Source organism: Equus caballus, chromosome 13, assembly GCF_041296265.1.
Source record: "Equus caballus isolate H_3958 breed thoroughbred chromosome 13, TB-T2T, whole genome shotgun sequence".
Lineage (NCBI taxonomy): Eukaryota > Metazoa > Chordata > Mammalia > Perissodactyla > Equidae > Equus > Equus caballus.
In genome coordinates, this window is record NC_091696.1 from 8757194 (window position 1) to 8781049 (window position 23856).

The 23856-nt window shown below is 45.9% G+C and overlaps 1 protein-coding gene across 2 annotated transcripts in view; it reads right to left on the minus strand.

The window, feature by feature from the left end:
• Window positions 1–2651: 2651 nt before the first annotated feature.
• RCC1L (RCC1 like) overlaps window positions 2652–23856 on the minus strand; it is a 35442-nt gene continuing 14237 nt past the window's right edge. The window contains exons 7-11 of one of the 2 annotated variants that reach the window (XM_023616809.2): window positions 15473–15654; window positions 11705–11792; window positions 10677–10850; window positions 8172–8257; window positions 2652–3684 (exon numbers count right to left, since the gene is read on the minus strand). In XM_023616809.2, the coding sequence (XP_023472577.2) occupies window positions 3607–3684; window positions 8172–8257; window positions 10677–10850; window positions 11705–11792; window positions 15473–15654 (608 nt within the window). In that variant the 3' untranslated portion in view covers window positions 2652–3606. Of the gene's footprint in view, window positions 3685–8171; window positions 8258–10676; window positions 10851–11704; window positions 11816–15472; window positions 15655–23856 lie in introns of both variants that reach the window. The other variant, XM_023616810.2, reaches the window with a different exon arrangement.

Genomic DNA, 23856 nt, shown 5'->3' on the forward strand with positions numbered 1-23856 from the left:
AATAAAAAATTATCAGGCATGCAGAGAAACAGGAAAATATTACCCATAATAAATAGAAAAATCAGCAACTTGAAACCAACCCAGAACTGAGACTCAATAGACCAATTTGGGGTATCTTACTCATCATATTGGTTAGATCAGACAGAATTGGCAAACAAGGACATTAGAACACTTATTACAACTGTAGTCCACATGTCAAAATGCTAGAGGAAAGAGTAAACATGTTAGCAGAGACAAGGAAGATAGAACAAATACACGAGTTTCTAGAGTTGAAAACCGCAATGTCTGAAATGAAACACACACTGGAGGAATAAGCAGCAGATTGGACACTGCAAAGAAAATATGAGTGTACGAAGACATAGCAATGGAAATTATCCAAAATGCAACGAGATAGGAAAAAAATCTGAAAAATGATGAACAGAGAATCTGTGAGCTTTAGGACAACCTCAATCAGCCTAATATACATATAACTGGAGTCCTTAAAAGAGTGGAAACAGGAGAGACAGAAAAAATATTTGAAGAATAGAACATTATTAAGTAACTAGACCTAATCGATGCTTACAAAACACTCCACCTGACAAATAATACACATCTTTCAAGTGCATATGGAGCATTTATCAAGATTTAAGCCAAAGCACATGATCAGTTTTGCTGCAGCCACTGCAGGGAGAAGGGCCTTAGAGCAGTTGGAGTAACTCTTTTGCTGGTCAGGTGCTGGGACCAGGGCATAATGAAAGAAAAGAGAATGTTGTGCATCTTTGCAAATGCAGTCCGAGTGTCTATCCTGCACCACACACTCAGCCCGACTGCCACCTGCTGTGCCAAGTCAGAGCACCGTCACTACTGTTTGGTTCTCAGCATCCGTTGTCATGTGCAACACACTAAGTGCATAATTATTTCCTGAATTCATGAAAATATGAGCCAGCCATACATTCAAGAAACAAGAATGGTCAGGACAGGATTCTACTGCGTGTGTCTGGGGTTAACCTGACAAGAATGGAAGGCCAAGTGCCCTTATTCACTGACTTTTAAGGTTCTGCATGCCAGTAAGGGCCATCCCTCCTGCAGAAATCATTATAGAGCGGCAGCATATGCATCTGGCGGGCTCAGGGAATGGAAGACAGAGACCCAAGCACATTAGTAACAACTGTCCACTGGAGGAGACAGTGGTGGCCACCAAGTGACAAGTCCCTACACTTTCTCAGACCACGCCTGCCTCTCAGGCTCTGCTCTGGCCGTGGCTAGTGACCCCGATATATGTGAACGGACAGTCTGAGGGTAAGAAGACGGAATGGCCAGAGGACACGTCAGAGTCAGTCCATGGTCACTTCATTCAGAGTGTCATTCACAGGCTCGCTGAGGTGAGAGGAACCTGGAGCGTGCAAACATGGACTGTTCACAAGAACAAAAGGATAAATCATGGTGACCAAGCTAATGGCAGAGACGGTTTCTTTCCCTGTGTGTTAAATGCTGGGAGGGGCTGGGAACAAGGGAGCAAAACCTGGGAAAGGACATGAACACAGAGGACAACTGGAAAGGGGCTGTTGTGTGGCAGATGAGTTCCGACCAGGAACCCCCATCACCCAGAAGGATCACAGCCACACTGCCCAGCCAGGCTGACTAAGCCCAAAGGGAAGACACTGGGTTTTAAGACAAATCCAAGGATGCCCCGTATTATACCCTGGTGGCCATGTCCAAGGCAGAGGTTCTCATTGGAACTGAATCTTGGTGGTCACTGGGGTGGGAGACTTAAAAACCACGCCCACCTTCCATCACCATCCGGGCTACTCCATCACCACCATCACCTAGTGGCCCTGGACACCACTGTGAGACCCTGGGCCTGACCTCTGGAGCGCCCCCCCTCCATAAATCAGGACATGCTTTAAGGGGTGCAGTTCACTGAGGACAGATTACTGTTTGTCACCCTGGGGCGACAGGGTACCTGGCCCAACCAGGAGTTTCAGGAAGGAAAATGACAAATTGTTTTCACTTTAAAGTTTATGGAAAAGCTGGGCTGTAATGAACATAAGAATGGTCTCCCACAGAGAAGTGGAAGCAACATGAGCCCAGATGAGGGGTCCCAGGGCTGCTCCCCTGGACACCAGCTGGCTAGTGCCCACTCCTCAGTCTCAGCAAGGACATCTACCCAGGGACCATTCCCGTATAAATTGCAACTAGCCTAACCTCATCCATCCCTTTGCCTGCTTTATTTTTCTTCACAGTCCACACAACCATCCAGCAGACTTTGCATTTTGCTTGTTTAGTCTGTTTCGTCCTCTAGAACTTAAGCTTCAAGAGACCTACTTACAGGGAGTTTTGTCACCACGTGACCCAGTGTGATGAACAGGACCCGGCTCATGAGGGGCCACAGGGGGAATCTGGTGAGTGAATGAACAGAAGGAAGGGGGCACGGGCAGGCAGGGAGGGAGACCCCAGTCTGTGGCATGATTACCAGTGATGTTTGTACGTCCTTGTTTCCTCCCAACTGAACCGTGGGAGTAGACTCAGAGAGAGAAGAGTTTCCAAGTATGGCTGTCTTCTCAAGTACTTTTCACTGGCTTCTAGTTGCTTCTTTATCAAACAGCCTTGTTTTTGAAAGCTAATCTCTAGATGATCAGGTAAAATAAAAAGACCTCTTTAGCTCTTAAAAATAAAAAGGCAGAAAATAGACTTTATTCCAAAAGATATTTTTAAAAGATATGCTTAAAGAAAAGTTATGTTACTAACTCAAATATTTCTCACAATTTCCAAACCTTCTTCTCCAAGGCTGGCTCTCCAGCCAAGCTTTTGCAGGATGTGTTCAGAGTCCTCAGCCCACAAGAATTTGGCCTCGATCTTCTTCTGTGGAGGCTTCTATTTTCCAAGCCAGGCAGTGAGAATGGATACAAGGCAGGTGACAGCACTGGGCCCACTGGGTACGAGGATGGCGCCCACTGGTATCCCCAGGGAGAACCCCAGTTCAAGGATTTCAGAGTGGGTCCCGGCAGTGAGCTGGCTGGGGACAGCTGGCAGGAAATGGCTGAGTGGGGAGGGGGACCTGAATGAAAACCCCAAGCCAAAGCCAGCCTGCTCCCTCAGTGGGACTGGGGTTTCCCCTGATGCCCAAGCAAAGCCTGCCCAGACACCAACCAAGACCTTTCTGTGGGCAGAGGGGCCACAGAAGCCCTCCCGAGCACTGAAATCTGTCAGGCCACCTTTGAAGTTCAAGTAAAATGGTACACTGTGAGCTAACCTTTCCTAAGACCAGTTTCTGGGGCCAGACGTGACACCAGAAGCCATCACAGGTTCCCTGGAAAGAGCCAAGACGTGTGAATCAGCCTTGCCCTGCCGGGATCACACAGCCATGGGACTCGTCTCACTGGAGCTCGGCCCGCTAGAGGCAGCCGTCCTGTGCTGAATTTAGCAGGTCTCATCCTTAGCTGGAGAAGGGACCACATCCCGGGACTTCCAGTATGTTCCTGCTGAGGGCTTGAGGCGACAGCGTCACACTTCACAAAGGGCCTAATCCTCTCTGACCCTAATCAAGAAACCCAGCTGGCTGCCACTACTAAGCAGTCCAAGTGGTTCTGAGGCCAGGGCCGGGCTCGAGTGGGTCAGGCAGGAGATTCAGATGAATGACTTTGCCAGAGTCACCATGTGATCCACACCACATGCCACATCCACAGGCTCCCCGGGCATCGTTACCTGAAAAACAAGACCCAGTACACCATGAGGGGAAATGGCTGGCTAGGAGGCAGACAGGCTTGGAGACAGCCCAACTGGGCCTGATCATGGCTATGCCTCTTGGTAAGTGACTTATCCTCCGAGACTTGGCCACCCCCCACCTGAAATGGGGATGCTTATACCTACCCAGCAGGTCTATTGGGAGGAGTAAATGCCATCACGGTGGGAAATGCCATCCCAACTCCCACCCCACCAACAGCACACGTGACTGTTCACACGCAGCCCTCTGAGGGGCCGCTCTGGGCACGAGCACAGACCCTGAGTGCACCATCCTGGAATGTGCACATCCCACAGAGAGTACTCCCCTCTGAGTGGGGCACCACCAGAGTCAACACTTGCTCTCCAGCCAGATGATCAGTGACCTTCCTAGGGGTCACCACCATGGTTCACTGGAGCAACTCAAGAAACCCTTTCTCGTGTCTTCAGGGTCCACATTGGGAACAAGGCCCCCGTGGCCCAGTGTCTTCACCCACTTTCCCACTATGTCCAGTTCCAGACAGGCAGGCTGTTTCCCAAGTCACCTGCACCCTTGAGGAGGGATGTTTACTGTGTCTCAGAAGGTGTCAAAGGCCTGCTGACCCGTCTTCACAACACTGCCCATCCACGCTGACATTACATCTCACGAAGGCCCAGCCCTCCGGGTAACGAGCAGACCACCCTCAGGCAGGTGTTGAGGCTCCAGCTGTTTGCCTTTAAACTGACTTGCCTTGTTGCACAGTGAGCCTTCGAAATGGACACCCCCACCAGCTCCAGGTGTGCCCACGACTCAAGGATCTCCACATCCACAGAGCCACACCAGCTCTCCAGAAAAGGGGCGCTTTCCTTCTCTTGTGGCTTTACTATTATTGTTGTTAGTGTTGTTGTTGTTATTGTTATTTTAAATAGGTAATACATTCATGTGGCTAAGTGACATTCAGTGAAATAGAATAAAAAAGTTTTCAATGCCTTTACTATCACCCCTGTCATCATCTGCCCCATTCCCCACCTTCCCTCTGAACTGGAAACTACTTTTAATGGTTTCTTTTATCCTTCTAGAGGTTCTTGATGCAAAAGCAGCAAATGTGATACAGTCATGAGTCGCTTTACCACGGGGATGAGTCCTGAGAAATGCATCGTTAGGCAATTTCATTGCTGTGCGAACACGACAGAGTGCACTTTACACAAGCCTGAGGGTACAGCCTACTACACAGCCAGGCTATATGGTACTAATCGTATGGGACCACCGCCCTATGTGTGGGCTGTCATTGACCGAAATGTCACTATACAGCACAGGACTGTACAGCGTTGTCTCAGGTGGCAATTTTTAAGACACTGCACCTGCACCACTACCCCTCAGACGTTTGCCTGGATGCTGAGGCTGCCATTCTGACCAGATCCAAATTCTGCCATCCTTCCCGGTGGCAGTGCTCAGCCAGGCAGTGTGACAGCTGGAAAGGGGACCTGTAACAGCCTGTGGAGTTGACTGACATTAAGAGGGGAAAATGCCTAATCCAGACAGCCCGGCCTAAAAGCCTGGAGGCAGCAGGCACCAACCCCAGAGCCTGGCGCCTTTGATATGGGGAGATGAGGCCATTAAGGACTCCTGGCCACAAGGCAAATGGATGCTAGCAACCAATTTGTGCCACCTGCCCCTCCTTGTCTAAAAATACGTCTTTAGCAAAACCAATCACAGAAATCACTCAACAAACAAGAAGTGGTGCCTCCAGTTCATCACAAAGGAACGCAGGCACAGAAAATGTTCCAGTCCGGCCATGGAAGCAAAGAAAATGTTGCCTCTGAGGCGACTGGGCACAGGTGCACCTTAGCAACCTCCCCAGGCCATCAGAGTGCACGTTACCTTCCAGGGACACAGCCACTCTGCACTCATCTGTAGTCAAGCTGCTGCACTTGAGCACTGATGTCCTTGCCCCCTCAGTGCTCTGGCCATTAGAGCCCAAGTCAGAGCAAACCACTCGGCCTTGGTTTCCTCACCAGGATGATGGTCTCGGCTGAGGCTGGCCTCTGAGAGCCCTCTCTGGGGAGCAGTGGGTGGCTGCCCCTGACGAGCAGTTTCTCACCCTCTGAATCTGAATCTTGGCTCTTCTTCTTACTAGATGTGTGACCTTGAAGAAATCACTGAACCTCTCTGAGCTCTGAGTATCAATGCGTGGCAGGAAAACATTCCAGAAAGCATCTGGAAAGAGGCGCGAATCAGGTGATTCAGATGTCACTTCCTGGGCCTACACATTCGCAGAAAAGCTCTGTGAGTCTAAGAATAACCAGTTAGTACCAGTGTAGCATTCTTTCTTGGAATGCTTCTAAAGTTACATATTCCCCACTGAAGATTAGTAAGAAAACACAGTTTTTTAAAGAATAAAAATCACCTGTAATTAAAAAAAAAAGTGAGTATAACAACAGACTGAAGTGAGGTCCAACTACCCAAGAACAGACTCATCTCATCTTTAAGGAACCCAACCGAGCTGTGCCCAAACCTGGTTCCCACCACCACCTCTCCCAGAGCCCCGGCCTCCCACCTTCGAGCTTGTACAGAGTGGAAAGGCCAGGCCCTCGGCCCTCAGCACCATCCTTTCAGGCCCTGTACTGCACCCAATCCTCCCAACACCAATCACAAAGTGACAAGGGAATAAAGGAGCTCCACAAAATTTAGCACTCAACAAACGTGCAAGGGAGGACGCCAGTGTGGCCAGAAAGCAGGCGTCACAGGGGCAGAGCGAAGTATCCTTGATGGCATGATGGAGGAAGGACGCTTCTACAGGGGTGGAAGGAGTCAGTGAAGGGGACTGTGGTCGGAAGGGCAAGCGGTGCCAGGCCCCCAGCAGCCTGCTGCCTCCAGCTCCACCAGAGGCCCCAGCTTGGCCCAGCCATTTCTACAGGGAAAATGCTCTCGGATTTCAAATCTTATCTCAAGGCTGATCTTTGCTCTAATTTGGAGGAAATGAAGGCAGGTGGGAAGCTCTAGTCACAGTGGTCATTTACCCAAAACCCAGTGGCTTTACTGCTTGCCTAGCTTCCCCTCAGAAAGAAGTCCTTCTTGGTGGGTGAAGACAGGGCAGTGAGGAACTATTAAGAAAACAAGTGGGATATCGACATTATTGATGTTCATTGTCACCTGAGCTGCAGTCCGCTGTCCACTCAGTGACTCTCCATCCCTCACACATCACAGTATTTCCAGGCTCAGAAAACAAGTGAGCTAGCGCCAACCAGCTTGGGAGCAACTCTGGGGCACAACCATGTTTTTTCTACCAAGTTTAAAGTCTCCATTTTGACTTGTTCTCTTAGATACTGCACCTGCAGTTTTTACAAGGGAGGCAGCGCCTGCCGAGGTCACAGGAACCAGGAAAGGCAGCAGCTGAGGGAAGGGCCAATGGAAACGGCCCCTAAACTACCAAAGTGCCTCAAAACATTCTGCAGTGGGATTTTGACAGACAGATCCTCCTTTTATTTAAGTTAGACATTTCTTTTGCATTTTGCAAGTGTTTTTTAAAAAGGCTCTCCACAATTTCAAAACACGTTATTAAGATCAAGGCTTCAAAGGAAGCCCTTAGGCCTGTGCGTGCATACGGGCACACACACACACACGTGTTCTCTCTGCAGAGTCTGTCTCTGGAGGGAACACGAGAAGCAGGACTGGTGGCGCCTCTGGGACAGGAGACAGGAGACTTAGTTTCCATGATACACTTTGTACTAAATACATATGTTCTGTATTCAAAAAAATAAATAGCTTTTCTTAAGAAGAAACTTAAAGAGCTGACTCAGAAAACAACACTGTGATAAACTATAATTTAAGAAAGAAACTTTTTCCCCTTTAATTCTGAAACAAGACTTTTTGTCTAATTGCATCGTCTGCCTATGAAAAGGCTTATTTTTTTCACTTTCATGGCTGTGGTCAGACCCTCTAAACAGTGAACATCCTGCTTTCTTTTAAATGCGCTCTAAAACAATCCTCTACACCAGCCCCTCTAAACAGCTGCTGGCATGCCAGTTTTTTCATTTCAAATATGTGCCTCTTGGGAGCCTCTCTGGGGCCTCAGGGTGCCCCGCCTGCAGCTGGCTCCTCTCTGAGGCCACAGCAGGGTTTTCTCTCTCTGCTCCACATGCCAGTGGACAGCCTCTGATGAGGTTTCTCACTGGGCACTGGAACCTGTGGTCAGGCTGTTTCCTCCTTGGGCAGGCTGTTCCCTCCTTGGGCAGGCTGTTCCCCTCTTGGGCAGGCTGCTCCCTCAACAGGCCAAGGAAGGAGCTCAGAGCAGTGAGCTGCTCACCACTACGCATTCTCTCCTGAGGCCCTGGCAGAGGATGCCATGGGGAAGGAGGAGGGCAGCCGGGACCAGGACGGGGAGCAGTTCCTGGGGACCCGGTCCCGGCCCAGCTGCACACTGGGCGCTGCTGCCTGATCAGCTGCGTCTGCCCTGTGGGCACGCCCTTACACCCGCCCAGTCTGGCCTTACCCTCCACGGGAAATACTGGTCTTCCAGGCGACCAATTCCCAGGCACCCTCGGATGTTCTTGCCCCACACAAACAGCTCTCCTTTGTCTGCAAAGAAAGGAAAAAAGTGTCTTGGTTGGGGCTAGGCCAGGGACAAGTCAGCAAGAGGAAGGGTCACGGGAACAGGCTTTCTAGAACCACGTACAGAGTCCAATGTTCAACTTCAATTTCTACCAGGCATTAACGCTTCCTTTTGAAGGGAAAAGTATACTGTCCCCAAACCAAAGACATGTCAAGCCTAGACTGACACTGTCCGCCACATGGGAGATGAGCTCCTGCTCAGAGCTGTGGGCCCAGGAGGCTCCTGCACACGGTCTCCTCTGCTCACCCCTTATGCACCTCCTCACCCACAATCATGTCCAACCAAACCATGCCCTCCACACCTCCTGAAATCGGAGACCCTCCCATCTTGCTCAAGCCCTGACAGGGGGAGAAGTAGGCCCATCTGTCATTCCTTGTCTGGGTGTCCACATCTGGGGAGCATTCGCTCAGGTGACACCTGGTCACTGGGTGCCTCTTTGGGCCGGGTCTGTGTCTGTGTGCCGGGAGCTGGGATAGGACAGTGAAGGAACACGCACGGTTCCTGTCCTCATGGGGCTGTAGTTGGTGAACAGCTAGAAATAAACGATCAAACCAACATACACATGTTTACAAAGTGTAAAAAGTGCCATGAGGGACAAGAACAGACAGAGTGCTACAGAGGACACCCAGGAGACTGAACCTAGATGAGGGCTCCCGGAACCGCCAGCCTCCAGGACAGGCCCCCAGACCTGGTGGGGCAGCCCCCACTACCCAGCCTTCAGTCCCGACTTCTGCATCAGCTTTGGGCACTCTGTGGCACTGAGGCTCCATTTCGCCACCCCCGTCAGGGAAGTAGAATTAGAAGACAAGACATGAAGAAGCCAGGACTAGAATCATCTGGGCTGATTAAGAAGGAATCCTTTGGTTACGAGCCGTCAGAACCCCTCGGGTCTGACCCACCCTAAGTCTTCCACTCTCAGATTATACGTGTTTAACAGAACAATTCAGTCTCGCCCCCAAAATGCCAGCAGACCTCAGGGTAAATCAACCAACTCCAGCTCCTAGCCGAACATATGCAAACGCTGGACACACAGACAGGGGAGAAACGCAAGCTCTGATGCTCCCTCTACTGAGGGATGGTCACCGGCACCGGGAGGGTGGCTTTGGGAAATCTAGACAGGGATTTCATTTCAGTGTGACCCAAAATGGACATACGGCATGACAGCAAACAGAAAACAGTCTACTCTAGTTGCACACTTCGTATGGATTTCCAAGGATGTGACTCTGCACAATTTAAGCCTTAGAACATTCTGGAAAATAGATCACTGATATCTCCGGAATGAGTCCATAATGACTCATTTTTTAAATCAAAATAGCTTTAGACGACTCTCGTGCTCTGGAGTCATTACCAAATGGAAGTGCTAACTGTGACAGTGCTGATGGCTTCTCCCGGGTGATCATGGTGACCACTGGGGCTGCATACACAATCACACGCCCACAGTCCACGCCACAGCCTGGGTGCTTTCAGGGCCCGAGATCTGAACCTCAGACGACAACTGAACAGCAGTCAGGACTCTGGGGCAGAGGGCGGGCATCTGGAACAGTCCTCAGAGTAGTGTGGGGCCAGAGAATGACCCACACTGGCTGTCCCTGCCCAGATGTTTAAAAGAAAACAATTTTCTACCGGGAGATGAAAAGATGTTTTAATTGCAAGGAAATATGAAACCTACTTGAGGATAACAAAATGAAATTAATTTAGTTCAGTCTTTCTAGTCTAGTCAACTAAAGAGCAGTGAACTGAACCAAGAGCCACTGTGGTGGAATAGGAGATACCATCAAGAAAAAGCACACACTCGAGAGGTCAGTGGGTACCTGCGTATCTGATGGCTTTGTAATTGGGCAAACCTTTGAGAAAAGCTCCATGTCAGTCTTCTCTTTGATCATTCTCTTCCCAGCACTTTGCATAAATCAGGCAGGTTTCCCTCCCCAAAACCAGAGGAGGGTCTGACAAGCCTGCCTCCCGCCATCCCACGTTCCTGGATCAGGTTAGGGTTGGGCTTGACCAGGAGTGAGGTGAGCCCCACACATTCATTTCCTAATGACCTTCTAGGGGATTCACCCAACCTCTGCTGGTTCCCCCCAGCACCCCGACATTCTCAAGGGTCCCTCTCCTACCACCGATGAGCATCCTCTTGAGAAAATTCACTTTCACATTAGCCCAACCACAAACCAAATGAAGCAAAAACAAAACTCCAGGATGAAAAAAGACACACTTTATACAACCTCAAGCCAAACAGCTTCTGGATTACCTGCTCTATTACTATCCATAGGGGGCGCCCCCTACTGGATGGATGGAAACTGAGAGCTGCCCACGTTCTGGGGGTGAACCTGAGAGAGTGGAACTCTAACTGTCTTCAGGGCCGCACTTTGGGGCTTGGTCACTTACTGGTAAGGGCAGCAAAGTGGCTGAGTCCACAGCGAATGCGGGAAACCTGGACTTCTGGGTTGAACTCCGTCAAGCCGAAGAGAGAGGGAGGAATCATTTCTGGCAGGGCAGTTTCCACTAGGTTTGGTCCTTTCCCAAGAATTCCATAGCCCCAGACAAAAACACGCCCTTCTTCTACATTACAGTAAAAACAACAATCAGTAAGTCAAACCAAAGTGCCGCGTCCCTCACTGGAGATTCAAACTGCACCACTGAGATACATTAGATCCACGTGGATTTTTTTCCTCCTTGCTTGGCAAGAACATGCTGACAGATATTTGAAATAATAAGTTTCTTTTCTCCTCTTTCAAATGCTTGCTTGTGGAGTTATGTCTAGCCAGCTACCTAATCTCAGAATAGAAACTTCCCACATCTTGAGGGTAACCTGGATGGGCCCAGGCCATAAATCACCCCGAAACCCCCTGTGAACACAGGAGAGCCTTAGGACAGTTTGTCCCCTACCAACAGCTCTAAGTTTCACACTGATCAGAAGAGCAAGCCAAGTACCAAACAACTTCTGGCCAGATACCTAAAACCCTTAGAAACAATTTTTTGGCTATAAAAAGTTGAATCCTCATCAGTGGTGCCAGACATTTAATCCCGGGGGCGTGGATCTCAGTATCCAAACCCCAAGGCTCTTCTCCATCTGCCTGCTTCTTGGCGCTTCTCTCTGGAGAAGGCAGGGCTGGCATCTGTGGCCCAGGCTAAGGGAGAGGGAGAAAGTATTTCCTTCTCCACTCCAGAGGCTCGCTACAGAATTACTAAGCTCTGGGCTGGCTATTTGTCTACATATAAACTGTGGCTATTACCTCTCTGTCAGCAATGTCACCCTTACCCTCTGTTAACTGAACTCAACCTAACAAGGTCATCCCACAGCCATGTTTCCTCCCTCAGGCTGAGGGTGGCTGCTGCGAATCCAACGGACACTGACCCTTCCCCACCCCATCACCTACAGGCTTCCCAATGAAGTGCCTGCAGTAGGGTCTCACCATTTAATACAGCACAGCCTGTGCCTCCACACGCAGCTTGCTTCACCTTCCCTACTCCTGAGAAGGGTAGGCACCGGGGGACATTCACCTGAATCAAAGGAAGGGTCCACACTGTTAGGAAGACAAACAAGCAAAGCAGAGGTCACCCAAAACTGACACCAAATTCCTCCGTGCTGACCGCACTGAGGGCGGCGAGGGCTCTCCGGGAGGGACCGCCAGGGAGCCTGATGGAGCTTGGGGGGCAGTCGGGAGGCTCCACTCTACCCTGTGGTCCGAGGGATGAGGAGTAGCCAGGAGGGGAGGGAAGAGAAGGGTATTCCAAGTAGGGTAGATGGCACCTGCAAAGGGGGGCAGGGCGCACCGCCCACTGAGGGAGTTTAAACAAAGGACGAGTAGATGGAGCCAGGGGACAAGGGGGAGTATTTGCAAGATGCTGGTAGGGAGCAGGGAGGGCAAATCATCAGGATGCTGTAGACCACAGGAAGAATTTGGTCTTTATTCTAAGCACAACGAGGAGCCAGTATGGGCTTTAAGTAGGGGAGGAACTGATTTCTAGAGGGGACCGCAGGTGGGCGTGGGAAACAGTGGAGAAGGAGCAGGTAGGGGACAAGCGGGAGCTCAGTTTTGGACACAATGAACTCGCAGTGCCTAGAGATGGCCAAACGCAAATGTCAAGTGGCACTGAGAGAGGTTTGCACCCGCAAAGAGCAGTCTGGGCCTGACCTGCCAGCTGGAGAGTCCTGAGCTCATGACGGCAATGCAGCCATGGTGAGGGTGAGTGCTTCTGAAGAACACAGAGGAAAGGAGAGCACAGTCCCCACCACAAGGACCTTCGACATGGGAAGGCCTGGTCCAGGAGGAGAGCCAGGAAATGAGACCAAGAAGGAACCAGAAAGGGAAAGAGCCCTCCAAGAGTCTAGCCACAGGGGCAAAAAGAAGAGTGTTCTTCACAAAGATGGTGAGCATGTCACGGCCAACGTCAAATGCAGCTGAGAGGTCAAGAAAGGTAAAGATTGGAAAATGTTCTCCAGCTTCTTTATTATTGTTTTTAGCAACATGGAGGTCACTAGAACCCTAGCAAGAGCCACTCAGCAAACTGATACGGTGGAAGCTGAGTGCAACTGACAGAGGAAGGAGAAGGAGATGAGGAAATGCAGATAGTAAGTCAACGCAGCTCCTGAGTTTAGCCTAGAAGGGGAAGCAGGAGGTGAAGCCAAGGGGGATTGGGAGGAGACGGAGGGGTCCACACAGGGCCTCTTAAGATGGAAGACACCTGAGTCAGGAGTAAAGACTGATGGGGAGGGACCAGCAGAGAGGGAGGTTGGGGCTGTGGGAAAGAAGGCCCAGCACATGGAGTGAGGCTTCCGAGAAGGAGGGAGGAGAGGGACCCAGGGCACAGAGAGAAGCACCAGCTCCAACAGGAAGAGAAACACCTCCCCTCTGCTGCAAAGGGAATGGGCCCAGGGTGGGACAGGTACAGGCGAGTGTGTGGGAGTCTGAGAGGGAAACTGAGGGCTTTCTCAGCTGGAGGCATCTGTTTCCTCTATGAAACAGGAGGCGAGTTCTTCTGCTGACAGTGAGAGATGGGAGCAAGTGTGACCAACTTAGCTTTCCAGCAGGATGTGATCCTGGTATCTCTGCTGAGGAATAACTTTGGAAAGACAGATTTTAAACGCTTCAGTGACAGCCATGAATCTTTAGAGTCACTCTCAAATGAAGACAGCTGGACAATAATAGCCCCTAATTGACTCAAAAGGAATGAAAAGTCTTTATTGAGCCAGAAAATGTATGCCTAGATGAGCAAAGCTGTCAGAGCTGGGGTCTGGCCTCTGCTGCCTGGCTCTCAGACAGCTGTTTTACCTAACTGTGCTCTGGCAAAGAGCCATTGGAAACACACCCCTGTTGTCACGGACAGGGTGAGGCTCACGCCACAGTAAAGAATCATGATTGTGGTGGGCTACTTCTAAGATGGCCCCTCATGATCCCCGTCTCCTGCTAGTCACACCCATGTGTAATCCCTACCCTTGCGTGGGGGCTGGACCTAGTGACTTGCTCCTAATGAGCAGAAGGCCAGCAAAAGTGAGGGGAGGTCACTGCTAAGAATAAATGATAGAACACGGACTCCTGTCTTGCTGGCATTCTTTGTTGCCCTCTTATTTGCTCGCTCCAATGAAGCCAGCTGACACGTTGTGAGCTGTCATATAGAGAAGGCTACATGGCAAGGAACCAAGGAAGGCTTGGCCAACAACCATTAGCTGGCCAACTTCCAGCAAGGACCTGGGGCCCCAGTGCAACAACCACGCGGACCTGAATCCTCCCAACAACCACCGGTGTGGTCTTGGAAGCAGAGCCTTCCCCAGCGGAATCCTAAGATGACTGAAGCCTTTGAGACCCTCAGAGCCAAAGACCCAGCTAAGACCCCCACCTAGATTCCTGATCCACAGAAAACGAGATGATAAATGTGTGTTCTTTTAAGCTACTAAACTTTGGGGGCATTTGTTACACAGCAACAGATAACAATGAAACGACACTGATCTGCCCCCACAGAAAGGCCATGGGAGACAGTTTTGCAGCCTTGGTATCAGGAAGAGCAGTACTTCTCCTGAACCCTTTAATTACTGCTTATCTTGTAGGAACAACGAACCATTTATATGATCATATTTTCTTCTTTGCTTTGGCTACTAGGAAGCTCAGAGCCAAATCTGCATCCACTTCTAGCCACTGGACCAGACCAGAGAGAATGCAGTCTTTCATCTTATTAGCTGACCTTTAGTTTCCCTCTGTGCAAATCTCTTCATCTGTTCATATATATTTAAAACCCTTCCGGATGTTCTCAGAGTTTGATGAAATTAAAGAATGTAGTATGTTTTTTAAATAGTCCTTATCTTTTAGAGATACTGAAATTTTAATGGAAGAAATATAATATCTAGGATTTGCTTCAAAATAATCCAGGGCAGAGAAACAGACGAAATTATAGATGCAAGAGAATCGGCTATTAGAGGTATGGGTTTTGGGGGGTGGCGGCGGATGAAAATGTTCAGAATTAGAGTGTGGTGATGGTTGCACAACCCTGTGACTAGACTAAAAGCCACTAAATTATACACTCAAAAATGGTGAATTATCTCTCTATTTTTAATATTGGGCCATTAGTTGGAAATTGTGGAACATGGGTAATGGGTACATAGAGATTAATTATGCAATGAGCTCTTTTTGTCTATATTTGAAATTTTCCTCAATAAAACTTTTAAAATCCTACTAAATTATACTGATGGTGGCTCACTTTGGTGAGAAGGAGGAGGCAGTGACAAGGAAAGGCCACAGGAGGGGTCTGCAGGGCTGCCAGTGTTCTCCTGCCTGATCTGGGTGGGGTTGCACAGGTGTCGTCATTGAGCTGCACACTTAGGACATGTGTGCTTTGGGGCATATATGTGACAACGCAACAGAAAGCACACTGTGACATCACAGGAACGTATGTAAACAGCCTCATATCCCTTTTAGAACAAGACAGGGTAAAGACACACCTAAAATACTGTTCTACATCAGGATTACCTCATCAAAGTATTAATGATGATGGCTTTTGAATCTAAGCTTTCTTTCCAGGCTCCAACGAGATCGCCAAGAACTCGGTACCTGGAAGAGCCCTTCTTACAGCACGTGAGGCCTAAACAACACTTTATACATCACACTTTGGTTAAGAATCTCTTATAATTGTCCTTCGCACTTTATATTCCCAAATCTCCCAGCCCCATGTTGTAAGTGACTTCATACCTGTGTGGAGTCAGTGACAGAAGCCAGCTGCAGGTACTCAGAGTTTCCCCAACCAAAGAGGCCTCCGTCAGCAGACACAGCCAGGCAACAGTCACCGTAGGTGGCGACCTGGACAACATTCACTCCAGCAAGGTCTCCACCCAGCATGGTGGGTGTGCTGGTGATACTGTAGTGACCCAGACCTAACACAATGGAAAACACTTACTTTTAATTATTTATTCTCTTAGCAAACACTGACATAGACTTCCTATGTGCAAAACACAGTTTTGAACACTTTACAAATAACTCAGAAATCCTAACCTGGTCGTCTGCATTATCTACAACTTCCTTCTCCAGGTTCTCAGAGGAGGAAAAAGACATAATTGTAATGGGCATTATTTTAAAACCCTTGGAATTTTCTAGGTCTGATTCAAGTGAGAAAACTTTTCCAGATGAAACACCACTATACAATGAACCGAAAAGAGCGTACATATATTACAATGAGCAATTTCTAATATATTGTTGGGCTTGCTAAAAAGTAAAGGAAATTTCTAAGAATCCATCCCATCCCGACCCCCCAGGCCACCCCCAAAACCCAGGAAACCAAGATAGGGAAAGTGGTGTGGTAACCAGTAAAGAGAGGAAAACACAGGGCTTCCCCGAAGGACAAAGGTCACCATCAGCACTGAAATGGAGGGTGACCCCTGGGCAGCAGAGCGAGGCAGGACATTGACCACAGACTCCTGCTCACACCAGGCCTCAAAGCACTGTGAGACTGCAGCACCCTCACAACAGCAAAAGCAAATCCACTTCCTCTCAGGGGAAAGCACCTCCAATTTAGGCCCTTAGAGTTTCCGCAAATTAAACTCAATAAAATATGAGCTCACAGTCAAAACCTACTAAACACATAAGGAAAGATGCCACTACGAGTGAGAGTCAACAGAACCCACAACTTACAATCCCCTCCAGACTTCAGACACTGGAATTATGACGCACGGAATAAAAAATACCTGTGTGTGCAAGGTTTAAAGAAATAACATTAGGAACAAGAGACTATTGAAAATGGCCAGGCAGGGGCTGGCCCCGTGGCCGAGTGGTTACGTTCGCGCGCTCCGCTGCAGGCGGCCCAGTGTTTCGTTGGTTCGAATCCTGGGCGCGGACATGGCACTGCTCATCAAACCACACTGAGGCAGCGTCCCACATGCCACAACTAGAAGAACCCACAACGAAGAATACACAACTATGTACCGGGGGGCGTTGGGGAGAAAAAGGAAAAAATAAAATCTTTAAAAAAAAAAAAAAAAAAAGCAAATGGCCAGGCAAATCAGAAAATGAAGAAATTAGAAATGAAAAAATATACTTAAAATTAAAAACTCAAATGGATGGACAGAAAGACAAGCCACAATCTGAGAGAAGATCTGCACAACCCTGTAATAACTGATAAAGAATAAAGATACAGTGTATATAAACAACTCCTAAAAAATCAGTAAGAAAAAGACAAGTCAACACAAATGGGCAAAGACACCATGTACATTTCAGAGAAAACAAACAATCCTGGCCAATAAACATATAAAAAGATGGGCACTCTCAGGTAGCAATTAGGAAAATGCAAATTCAAACCTCAGTGAGAGACTATTTCACATCCACCAGACAGGCAAAAACTTATAAAGGAAAAATACCAAGCCTCGGACACGCTGTGGAACAACACTGTGCTGCTGTGGGGGGTCATTTGTTAACTATTTTGAAAAACAATCATTTGAATTACATATGCATACCCTGTAGCTCACTTCTACTCACAGACTCATCACTAGAAATCCTAGACCATGTGCACAAGGAGACTAACAGATGGTTACAGAAGCACTGCTTGTTATATAACAAAAAACTGTAAACCATCCAAATCTCTCTCAAAAGGAAAGTGAATGAATTGACATATATTCTATGGTAGAATATCATGCAGCTATAAAAATGAATGAAGTGCATTCAGCAAAGACGCAGGATACAGAATCAACACAAAAAACTCAACTGCAGTTCTATATACTAACAACGAACATTCCACAAAAGGAAATTAAGAAAACAACCATATATACAGCAGCAGCCAGCAGAATAAAATACTCAGGAATTAACTTAACCAAAAAGGTGAAAGATTTCTACAATGAAAACTGCAAAACATTGCTGAAAGAAACTAAAGAAAACATAAATAGATGGAAAGACGTCTTATGTTCGTGGACTGCAAGATTTAATATTGCTAAGACAACACTATTCAAAGTCATCTACAGATTCAATGTAACTCCTATCGAAATGCCAACAGTGTTTTTCACAGAAATAGAAATATTCATCCTGAAATTCATATGGAATTTCAAAGGACCCTAAAAGCCAATTGATCTTGAAAAAGAACAAACTTGGAGGATTCACAGTTCCTGATTTCAAAACTTACTACAGAGCTACAGTAACCAAAACGGTGTGGTACAGTGTGGCTTAAAGAGAGACATGTAAACCAGTGGAACAGAATAGTCAGAGATAAACCATCCCATGTATAGTCAAATAATTTCTGACAGGAGTCCCAAGACCATTCAATGCAGAAAGGATAGGCTTTTCAGAGAATGATGCTGGGAAAACTGGATATCCACATGCAAAAGAATAAAGTTAGACCCTTAGCTAACACCACGTACAAAATCAACTCCAAATGAATCAAAGACCTAAACATAAGAGCTAAAACTATAAAGTTCTTAGAAGAAAAGAGAGCAAAAGCTTAATGACACAGGATTTAACGATGACTTCTTGAATATGACCCCAAAGGCACAGGCACAAAAGAAAAAACAGACAAATTGGACTTAGGAAAATTAAAACCTGTTATGCATCAAAAGACACTATCAACAAAGTAAAAAAGGCAACCCATAGAATGGGAGAAAATATTTGGAAATTATAAATCTGATAAGGGATTAATAACCAGAATATATAGAGAACTCCTAAAACTCTACAACAACAAAAAACTCAATTAAAAACCACACAAATGACTTGAACAGACATTTCTCCAAAGAAGACATACAGATGGCCAATAAGCACATGAAAAGATGCTCAACATCACTAATCATTAAGGAAATGCAAATCAAAACCACAACGAGGGTCCGGCCCTGTGGCTGAGTGGTTAAGTTCATGCGTTCCGCTTCGAGGGCCCAGGGTTTTGGCAGTTCAGATTCTGGGTGCAGACATGGCACCATTCATCAGGCCATGCTGAGGCGGCATCCCACATAGCACAACCAGAGGCCCTCATAACTAGAATATACAACTATGTATTGGGGGGCTTTGGCGAGAAGAAGAAGGAAGAAGAAAAAAAGAAGAGTTGCAACAGTTGTTAGCTCACGGGCCAATCTTTAAAAAAAAAGTCATTTGCTTAAAAAAAAAAAAAAAATACATGATGAGATACTACTTTACATCCATTAGGATGGCTCCTACCAGAAACAAAAAGACCCAGAAAATAATAAGTGTTGGCGAGGATGTGAAGAAATTAGAACTTCAAACACCGCTGGTGACAATGTAAAACGGTGAAGTCGCTGTGGAAAACAGTATGGCAGTTCCTCAAAAATTTAAAGGTAGAATTCCCATATGATTCAGCAATTCCACTTCTGGGTATATACCCAAAAGAACTGACAGCAGGGTCTCAAAGAGGTATTTGTACACTCATGTTCGTAGCAGCAATATTCCAATAGCTAAAAGGAGAAGCAACCCAAGTGTCCATCAATGGATGAATAGATAAGCAAAATGTGTTCTATACACAGAATGGAATATTATTCAGTCTTAAAAAGGAAGGAAATTCTGGCATATGATACAACATGGATGCACTTTGAGGACATTATGCTAATTGAAATGAGCCTGTAACAAAAAGACAAATACTGTATGATTCCACTTAAAAGAGGCACCTAGTCTAGTCAAATTCATAGAGGCAGGAAGCAGAATGATGGATGCACGGGCTAGGGGGAGGGGAGAATGGGAGTTACTGTTTAATGGGTATAAAGTTTCAGTTTTGTAAGATGAAAGAGTTCTAGAGATGGATGGTGGGGATATTTGCACAATAACATGGATGTCCTTAATACCACTGAACTGTCCATTTAAAAATGGTTAAGATGGTAAGTTTTATATTGTGTGTATTTTACCACAATAAAAAAAATTGAAGAAAAACAAAAAACAATTTACAAGCTGGAACTGGCCTCCCTGGCTGTAGGGAAAAAAAACAAAACAAAACCCAAACACACACGTTCGTATGCAGACGCATACATAAAACAACATGGCTGAATCTTAAGAAACACAAGTTCTTAAGACACAAGAACTCACTTGGCTTGTGAGCTATTGGAATAGTGCTGCTATGAACAAGAGCTTGGCTTGTGAGTTCAAGCCAAGTCACAGAAGACTACATACAGTATGACCCCTAAAATGAGCAAAACTGGTCAAGACGTTATTTAGGAGTGTGTGTGTGTGTATACATTTTACCCCCTCAAAGAAAGGAATAATAGAAATAAAATTTAGACAGCAGATCCCCCTGGGGGAAGGCAAGTGGAGGGAACAGGAGAGGAGTGTAGGGACAGACTCTGCAGCATCGGGAATGTTCTTAATTGGGCAGGTCTTAAATGTCTAGGTCTTCAACTGGGTAGTCGTTTCACAAAAGTTGACTTTATTATCATGTTTTAAAATTTACATTTATGTTACATATTTTTTATTGAGATAAAATTAACATAACAAATTCACCATTTCAATAATTTTAAAGTGTACAATTCAGTAGTTTGTAGTAATAGTCAGGATGTTGTGCAACCATCCCCTCTAACTAATTTCAGAACATTTTCATCACTAAGAAATAAACTCCACACCCACTCAGCAGTCATTCCCCATTTTCCACCTCACCCCCAGCCCTGGCAACCTCTAAGCTACTCGCTGTCTCTATGGATTTGCCTATTCTGGGCATTTCCTATAAATGGAATCATACAAAATATGTTCTTGTGTGTCTGGCTTCTTTCACTCAGCACAATGTTTTCAAGGTTCATCCACGTTATAGCAAGTATCAGAACTCCACTCCTTTTCATGGCTGAATAATATTTCACTGTGTGGATATACCATGCTTTGGTTTTTGCTTTGTTTAAACAAGAGGCAGAACAATTCATCTCCAATCCTTTGTTGCAACATCCAAGGGATTCAACTGTGCAGCTGAGTCAGTGAGCAGTGTGTGCCAATCCAAGTTTACAGGTACCTGAAGTTGTGTGGGATTCCAGGCTCACGTGCCTTGGAAATGTTTCCACAGAGGATCACACAGTGTGCGTAGCACAGAAATGGGAAAATGTACCTGTGTAAATTACACCTGCTATGAAATAGCCATCTAGGCCTCTTTGAGGAAAGGACAGCAGGTGTTAGTGGATGAGCAATGGCTCGAGATGACTGGAACTGCGCTTCCCTCTTCCTCCACCTGGTAATTTTGTCTGGTTTTTTTTGTTTGATTTTTTTTAACCTTTGGACCCCCTTCAAACAAAATGAACGCATTTTGTCAGTTAATGGACATTTGGGTTGTTTCTACTTTTGAGATATTATGGGGAATGCTACTATGAACATATGTGAACAAGTTTTTAGGTAGATAAATGTTTTCATTTCTCTTGGCTACATACCTAGGAGTGAAATTGCTGGGTCATACGGTAATTCTACGCTTAACTTTTTGAGGAATAGCCAAACTATTTTCCACAGTGGCTGTGCCATTTTAAATTCCCACCAGCAATGTATGAGGGTTCCAATTTCTTCACCTTCTCATCAACACTTCTTATTAGCTGGAGGCTTTTTGATAGTAACCATCCTGATGAATGTAAAGTGGTAGTGATATCTCACCACGGTATTGGTTTGCATTTCCCTGATGACTAATTATGTGTGTCTTTTTCCATGTGCTTTTTGGCCATTTGTATATCTCCTTTGGAGAAATGACTTCACAAAGCTTTTGCCCATTTTATAATTGGGCTGTTGTCTTGTTATTGAGTGCTAAGAGTTATACATTCTGGATACTAGAGCTTTATCAGATATATGATTTACAAAATATTTTCTCTTATTCTATGAGTTGCCTTTTCACTTTCTTGATAGCATCTTTTGATGAACAAAAGTTTTTAATCTTCATGAAGACCAATTTATTTATTTTTTTCTTTCATTGCTTGTGCTTTGAGTGTCACATTAAGAAACTACAGCCTATTCCAAGGTGACAAAGATTTACACCTAAGTTTTCTTCTAAGAGTTTTATAGTTTTAGCTCTTACATTTATGACTTTGATCCATTTTGAGTTAATTTTCATAGATGGTGTGAGGTATGGGTTCACATTCACTCTTTTGCAGGTGGACATCCAGTTGTCCCAGCCCCATTTGTGGAAAAAACGATTCTTTCCTTACTGAATGGTGTTACTACTCTTGTCAAAAATAATGGATCATATAAAAAGAAAAGTGGCCCATATATACAAGGGAATACTATTCAGTTAAAAAAGAATGAAATCTTGCCATTTGCAACAACATGGATATATACCTTTAGGGCATTTGGCTAAGTGAAATAAGTCAGACCGAGAAAGATAAATACTGTATGATCCCACTTATGTGAGGAATCTTAAAAAAAAAAAAAAGAAATCTCATAGATTCTGAGAACAGATTGGTGGTTGCCAAAGGTGGGGAGTAAGGGGTAGGTGAAATGGGTGAAATGAAATGGGGAGCCAAAAGGTACAAAATTCCAGTTATACAATAAGTAACTCATGAGGATGTAATGTACAGCATGGCGACTAGAGTTAATAATACTGTATTACATATTCAAAAGTTATTAAGGGGGCTCGTCCCGTGGCCTAGTGCTTAAGTTGGTGCGCTCTGCTTCAGCAGCCCAGGGTTTCGCCAGTTTAGATCCTGGGTGTGGATGTGGCACCACTCATCAGGCCATGCTGAGGTGGCGTCCCACATAGCATAACTAGAAGGACCGACAACTAGAATATACAACTATGTACTGGGGGACTTTGGGGAGAAGAAGAAGGAAGACAAAAGAAGACTGGCAACAGATGCTAGCTCAGGTGCCAATCTTAAAAAAAAAAGGTACTAAAAGAGTAAATCTGAAAAAGTTATCATCATGAGAAAACAAAATTCTACAACTAGGTATCGTGACAATGCTGACCAGAGTTACTGTGGTGATCACTTCAGAATTATATGCAAACACCAAATCATTATGCCATATAACCAAAACTAATAGGATGTTAAACATCAATTATACCTCAATAAAAAAAAACAATGGATCACAGATGTATGGGTTTACATCTGCACTCTCAATTCTATTCTATTGATCTATGTCTATTCTCACACCAGTACCACACTGTTTTGGTTATTGTAGCTCTGTAGTAAGATTTGAAATCAGAAAGTGAGTCCTCCAACTTTGTTCTTTTTCAAAATTTTTTTGGCTATGTGTGGTTCCTTGCAATTCAATAGGAACTTTAGGATCAGTTTGCCCATTTCTGCAAATAAGGCAGTTGGAATTTGGATAGGGATCGCACTGAAGATCAATTTGGGGATACACATCATCTTTTATATACCCCCACAATGTTTATATGATCAAAAAGATTTTGAAAAAAAGCAATTCAACTTGTTGAAGGATGATGAAAGAAAGGAACAGGATGCTGAGACAGAAACCACAAGGAGAAGAAACACTGGGTTAGAGAGAATGGTCAGGGAAGCCTTCACTGAAGAGATGACACCTGAGCTGAGGCCTAGAAGATGAAAAGGGGGGCAAAGAAGAGCGTTCCAGGCTAAGGGAATGGCATGTGCAAAGGCCCTATGGCAGCCAAGAGGAGGGCTCACTCCAGGAACTGAGTGCAGGGCCACAGGGCTGGAGTCAGAGCCTGGCAAGAAAGGGCAGGAAGGAGGGGTAGCATGTGACGGCAAGTTTCTGGAATGGCACTAGGCAACTGTTTAGCATGGTTATCTCCAGCTAGTGGGACTTCTACTTTTTACCTCATTTCTGTCTCTGCTGTGAGAATATATCAACAATTTTATTACTTATTCAACAACATTTTAAAAATAAAGAGAAGCTTCAACTTTATAGTTACTAAAGAAAAGCACATATAAAAAACTAGCACAGTAATGAAATGTAGCACACTTAAATTGACAATATTCATTGCACGTAAGGATATGATTAAAGTGGTACTTCTACCCATTGCTGCTGGCAGTATAAACTGGTAAAACTTCTGGAAAGCAATTTAACAAGGAGTTCTGACAACAATAAAAATACCCCAATCCTCTGATCCACTCCTGGGATTTATTCTAGGGCAATAACCCAAAAGAAAGAAAAAGCTATATATGAACATATGATAAATGCCTCAACATCTCCAATTGCCACTGCACCCCACCCCAAAAAAGGATGCCCTC